Source organism: Priapulus caudatus, unplaced genomic scaffold (genome assembly GCF_000485595.1).
Source record: "Priapulus caudatus unplaced genomic scaffold, Priapulus_caudatus-5.0.1 Scaffold5, whole genome shotgun sequence".
Classification (NCBI taxonomy): Eukaryota; Metazoa; Priapulida; class Priapulimorpha; order Priapulimorphida; family Priapulidae; genus Priapulus; species Priapulus caudatus.
Window position 1 is genome coordinate 842,270 of NW_014577066.1, and position 6,801 is coordinate 849,070.

At 46.0% G+C, this 6,801-nt stretch overlaps 2 protein-coding genes across 2 annotated transcripts in view; one reads left to right on the forward strand and one right to left on the reverse strand.

The window, feature by feature from the left end:
* LOC106804662 (dedicator of cytokinesis protein 1-like) overlaps window positions 1–6,109 on the reverse strand; it is a 66,344-nt gene extending 60,235 nt beyond the window's left edge. The window contains exon 1 of the mRNA XM_014805939.1: window positions 5,961–6,109. Coding sequence (XP_014661425.1) covers window positions 5,961–6,006 — 46 coding nt within the window. The 5' untranslated portion in view covers window positions 6,007–6,109. The remainder of the gene's footprint in view (window positions 1–5,960) is intronic.
* The window catches only part of LOC106804740 (dynactin subunit 2-like), an 11,427-nt gene continuing 8,858 nt past the window's right edge, over window positions 4,233–6,801 (forward strand). The window contains exon 1 of the mRNA XM_014806066.1: window positions 4,233–4,309. The gene's annotated coding sequence lies outside the window, so the exon portion shown is untranslated. The remainder of the gene's footprint in view (window positions 4,310–6,801) is intronic.

Sequence of the window (6,801 nt, forward strand, 5' to 3'; positions counted from 1 at the left end):
AAAGAGAAGAGAGAGAAACGAGAGAAGCAAAGAGCAAGATAAGGAGAGCGCGAGAGAGAAGAGAGAAGAATCGAGAGCGAAGAAGGAGAGAGAGAGCAGAGAGATGACCCGAGAGAGCAGAGAGAGAGATGAGCGAAGGAGAGATCGGGGGGGTGCCGACGACGGGATCAATGTAAGCTAGGCTGCCGCCACTCCCTACTGCTGAGTCAGTGAGTGCTGCACCAGCCGTCTGTAACCTTATACTAGATGACCACCACTGACACCCTGCCATCTCACTGCACCTCGCACCTTGATCGCTATCAACCGGCTATGAACTCGTGTGCAGCCGCGTTTACACTGACGGACTGCGTGGTCTGCGCGACTCGCATCAGCGTCAGCGTCGACCACCGAGCTAAGCGTGGGAGCGTTGTATAGGGCTTAGGGTATATATATACCCTACACGCACGCGTGTACGTGGGCCGTCTGTGTGTGGGGCGTGCCGTACGGGGTTAGGGGTAGGGTAGGGGCTTAGGGTGAGGTTATTATCATATAATATACCCTACCCTATAGTATATATATACCCTAAACGCCTATATATATATATAATATATATATATATATATATTAGGGTTAGAGTATATATATATATAGGTTGACGGGTATATATATAGATAGGGTGAGGGTTATTAGTATATTTACCCTTAACCTATATATATATATACCTTAACCCTAATATATATATATTTAGCCGTTAGGGCGCTATATATATATATAGGGTTAGGCGTATAATATAGTATATACCCTCACCCTAACACCTTACCCTAACCGCTAACCCTACCCTAACCACACACACACCACGTAACACGCGTGGTCGTGCACGTACACGCATGCGCGCACATACACCCGTTGGCGTGCCACGTACCACGGCATGCGTCCGCGCGTGACCACGCATGCGTGCGCCATACACGCATTGCGTACGCCATGACACGCGTTGCGTGCGCATTAACACGCTGTGCGGCACGGTACACGCATGCGTGCGCGTACACGCATGCGTGCGCGTACAACGCATGCGCCGCCGACACGGATGACGTGCACAACATCGCGGCGTGCACATACACACGTGCGCGCATGTACACACGTATGCTCGCCACATACACATGCCACGCCATCGCGGTCATGTGCATCTTGGCACGGCAGCATACATCCACGTGCACCTATTGTACGCAGGCCGCATGGACACGCCCCGCGTGTATGATACACGCAGTGCGCGCGTGCACATAAGGAGCTCGGCTGCACGATCTTGGACAAAACCCAATGCTCTCGTAGCAACACCGCGCACCTGACTCTGTGACTGTGCACGAGCTCTTTGCGCCTCGTGACGTGCCGAACCTCGGCTTTTATGCCACAGAGAGTTCGTGTTAGCTTCTGGCCTGACTGCCCAGAGTTTTATTCACAATCACTAGTGAGTTCTGTCTGTACGGCCAGCGGGCCGGGATGTGCCTACCGTCGTCATTCGTAGTCTTTATTGTTGTTGTTGCTTCCCCGTTGTTGTTGTTGTGTGTTTGTTTGCTGTTCTCTTACGCTCTTGGCGGCCGGCAACGGAGAGGAGAACAGGGAGAAGAGAAGGAATGTTGGGCATGCGGATCGCGGATCAGCGCAGTGGATTTAGAGACGGGGTCCGGAGCAATGATGTATGCTTGGATTTACGGTTGCGACTAACTCCTTCTCGAGTCGTTTTTCCTCTCTAGAAGCTTTGTGCTTAGCGCGGTGTGTACTAGGGTCCTTATACAATGTTACCAGATTGTATACAATGCTTTATCCACGTCATTGTTATACAAGTGTTATCACAGATGCTTATACAGTGTTACCATAATTCTTACACATGGCACCACGATTGTATACAATGTACGTTATACATATCAGACATGCACTGAGCGTAGCTAAGGGGGCACAAGGCGGCCATGGCCCCCCCCTGTTGATTGGGCCAAAACAAAACAAATTTTTTTTTTTCCTTTGCCTCTCACGCGTCTTTCACAGACTGGCCACAATTCCTGTTACTTCTGATCTGCTGAACGAGAACATCTCTAAAATGAGCATTGTCAAGTCTGAAACTCGATTCTTACAATGACCCAGCCACGATTCTCTTGCCTCATTCTCCCTTTTCGTTGAACAGAGATTAGTGTAACTTGACATTAATGTCAACGAAATCCTCAAAATGTTCTGTGCAAAATCGGACGAGAAAACTGTGACTTTGGTTTTAGACGATTCTGCAGCAGACAAAGAACATGACTAAAAGAAAGAGCATAACTTCTTCTCTTGCTCAGATTTGTGTTGTTGCAAGTTGGCTTTGATTGAATTTTATGGCTTCTGAACTCTTAATTGACAGAATAAAAGAAATGGAAAATGCTTTGTGAATACTTTGATCATATTCGAACTTTTATACGGCCATTTTGGCAGAAAACCGGCGCGCTTTTATTGTCAAATCCCGATTTCAACACTAATTGTCTATGTCTATTGTCAACACTATTCAAAACTGCCTTCTCTATCAGGGGAGGCAAAAACAATCTTTTCATGGTAAATTTCCTTTTTATTTAATAGAGCCGGCTATTTTGCAGCTACCTTGTTTTTATTTGAAATCAAATTTCAATATGGTTTTTAGTTCCTTCATCAGAGGCAAAAGCAAAAACATTTTTTATAACGAACAAAAATTCGTTAAATGTGATCTTTAACGCTATTGTATTCTACAACGAATGTAAATCTTTGTAATGTAAATAAATTGCATGGTTATTTTCAGTGCAAGTTTCCAACACATCTACCTGTTTTTCCCGTAGATCTTTATTTCGATTTCATCAATATGCCTCTACTTTTTAAAAAAAAATAATTTAAACTTTAACTTTTATATGAGGAACTTGAAACAGTTTAATGAACGGATAAATTGCACATTGCATGTTACTGCCTAACAACACAAATCAAACTAATTCCAATATTCACGTCAGTGCCATGAATGAGGACTAACGGGGGCGCGGCACAAGGAGGCCATGACCCCCTCTTGATCGGAGAGCTACAAAAAATTAAGCAGAGAAGGGCCCTGAATGGGATTGGTCGTATATCCACTATTAACCTACACCTAATAATAGAAAATGAAATGCGCAAAAATGCCCATTTTGATGCCCACATACTTTTTCAAAAATTACCCTACTGGTGGGAGGGAACACACTCCCCCGCTGAGTAAATTGCTTCATCGCCATGTCTTTTGGTCGCTTAACTCTTTTCTTCCCTTCCCTGGAAAAACACTGCGCTTCGCTACAACCATATTTCACTGGGTCTAGCTAAGCGAGGAGCTCCACCAACTGCGTCGTGTGTAACCTCAGAGCCTTCCGCGCCACAGCCAGGGGGCCATCGTCCCACGTTGATCGATTCGGAGCTGGAAAAAATTAAAAGCGAGGGAGCGGGGTGAGTAAGCGCCGATTAGCATATGCCACTTCTTCATATACAGTTACCCCTAATTACTGAACTTTAGTGCTCCAGAAAATGCCATTATCATGCACGAATTTTCAAAAAATCTCCTCTACCGTGGGCATACCCCTCCGCACACCCTACCCCCTCGGTCGCTTCGCTCCCTCGCCTTGGCCCGCCCCTGTTTCAATTGCTGGCTACGCCACTGCATCACACACACACACACACACACACACACACACACACACACACACACACACACAACACACACACACACACACACACACACACACACACATAACACACAGCACACACACAACACACACACACACACACACACACACACACACACAGCACACACACACACACACACATACACAGCACACCACACACACACGCACACACACACACAATACGCGCGCGCGCACGCAGGCTCGCACAGGCACATGCAACATTAGGCCCTACACAACACACGCACGCACACACGCTCAGATACGTACGTGTAACGTACGCCCGAACGCCCGAGCGCACGTACCCAGGCACGGGACGCGGCGCGAACGCATGCGAGCACGTAGGCCTACACGCAAGAGCAAAATGAACAACTACGACCTCAGCAATGACAACAACGCATTTGCATACAGACGAAAACAACTGCTGTGAGTACACACATACATTGAGCAGCTATACTTTGAGCAGCTATATTATATATAACGTTGAGCAGTATATTTGAGCAGCAATATTTTCAAATAATAAATAACATCTATTACACACGAGAGGTGGCAGCACCGTTTTGTGAGGGCGAGGCTGGCGAAGCAGTGTCTCTTGTTATTCATAGTGCTAGAACATAAACTACATTTGTGATATCGGATTTTGGGTAGGTGGTCTTAAATAGGCATATGTTTGTAAAATTAGGTAACCTATTCACGGTCATAAATGTCAAGCGTAATTAATTAGGAATTTCTCGGTCTCTAACTCTAAGACTAAAACAAATGACTCGAGTTTCTGAGTTCTGTTTACTCAACTCGGCTTCAAGTTCTTCATTACTGACATTAGTCATTACGACATTAGTCATTACTCATGACATTAGACTGATTAGTGTCACTCAGTCAGTATTTGTGTACAGTGACAGTATTTATTGCATATAATGCGTAATAAAGTGTCGTAATTTACAAATATTTGGTCAATAGATAACGCTCATTTTCTTCAGGATATCGTGGTCTGCGCCAACCTGCACCATTTTCGTAACAATTTTTCAGGTGAACGGAACTCGAACATCGCTCGGCCGCGAGTGCCAAATGCGTCAATTTTGACGATGACACCGGCGAAAAATGATGACGGCGGTGACAGAAAATGACACTACTACTACTTCTCTGACAACAACAAAAAGCGTGACGGCGCCGGATCGGCAAATTCACTGGAGCAATGATGACGGCGTTTGCGAAAATTGACGACGACCGATGCAGAAAAGCGAGATCGGGCGAGCATCGAAAAACGCGACTGCGCCGGAAACGAAACTCGACGGCACCTGACGGCTTCATACTAGACAATACAGAGTTTAATAGTGTAATCTCGTTATTAGGTTTATTATTTCGTTTAATAACTGCGCTGCGGGACTGCTGGTGTCTTGCTGGACAGTCGACGTTTTCAATCATAGTAGGCCTACTAGTGTTGTATTGTATAGGGGCTGCGTGCTAATTAAGCAGGGGCGCTTCAACAAGTTATTGCTGTTATTGTTATGACATATGGAACGTCGGGCTCTACCCGCTACAGTTCCAGTTTTGCAGATTGTCCGTTTTATTCCAAACGACTACCAACGATGTATCAAATAAATATCAGACGATTAACGTCCTTGAACGTCATTGACAAAGAGCTCAGTAATGCACGCGGCCATTATTCTACGTAAGTCTTTCCCAATGACATCCCCCAATGTGTTGATCATGGACGCGGCCAAAATTGGAAGGACAACCATCCTGAATCGGCTCATATATTTCAGCGAACGTGTACAGCCCTACGATGCAATACGCCTTGGTGGCGGTCGGTTGGTGGACGCGGAACCACGCGCACTGTCGCGACCACGTACGGACACGACCCGGTCCCGCGGTTTCCTGGCGGGGAAGGAACTCAGCTACGCGCAACTCGGCGGCCATCGTCCCCGCCTGCTCATCGGCTATACCCAGTCACGATTCCTACATCGTCGTCTGCGACATCGCACGCGACGTACGGCGAATGAAAGGAAGCTTGGTCGAGGGATGTAAGCTGGCGCTGGTGTGCAACGGATTCAACCACGCTCCGGCATGAACACGGGCCCTAACTGTAAACCTTACGATTAGGTAATCGTTAGTGCGCCATCAGCCACTGACTACGAGTACGAGAACGTCATATCTTAATTTAGTTAGCATTATATTTTATTGAAACGCTTCAAGTGCCTGTGATCATGATCATGTCATGATTGATTGTGACCACCCTGAAACTGAGACAGTAGACCATGCACTTACACACTGGTAGGGTTTTTGTCAAGCACTCACCTACGCCATACTTCTCCCTATCGGACACACGTGCCCAGCCCGTCATTGTTAGTGTAGTCCACTTATTTCTGAAGCAGAAAAACAAACAATTGTTTTATAAGTCTCCATGCATTTGCTGCTAGCGGCCATCACCGTTGTTGGGTCACGTGATCTGTTAGTTCCGCTGCGGCAGGATATTTTCATATTGTGTCTTGCAGCGAACCTGGCGGTGGGTGGCCGAAGACGCTGAACTCAGTCGCTGACCTTACATCTGAGAACTCAGAACGAGTCTGCATCCAGGGCCAGCACGTGTTTTGCGCGGTTGAAAGCAGTGTAAATATATGGAGTTGTTTTAAAGACCACAAAGGACATATTAGAGTCTAATTTCATTAGAAATAACGTTAATTTGACGCATGATTATACAATTCCTCGAGAATAGAAGCCAATGACTTGACAATTTTTTCATCAAACTGCGATGTTGGATAATGCCTCCGCGCGGCATAAATCAGCTCACGTACGGTACTAGAAGTTTATGTTCCTGAATTCCACATAATATTCTCATGATTTCCGCATTTATTCAACATGCGTTCCAAAATGCCATGGTGAAAATGCCGTTTCGCCGTCTTTTTGACAGCCTATTTTCGTACTAGACAGTATTGCTCATGGCTGACGAGTGACGACGGATATATATGGACTTATTTCAGTGAATAAAATTATAATATGCACGCATACATTTCATATTTTTATTTTTACACTTTTTTTGCTTTACAGAAAACCATGTCACATTCTTTATAATTTGTAAAAGCCGCCTATATATCAGGGGCGTGTACAGAGGGTGTCCAGGGGGTCCGGACCCCCCCCC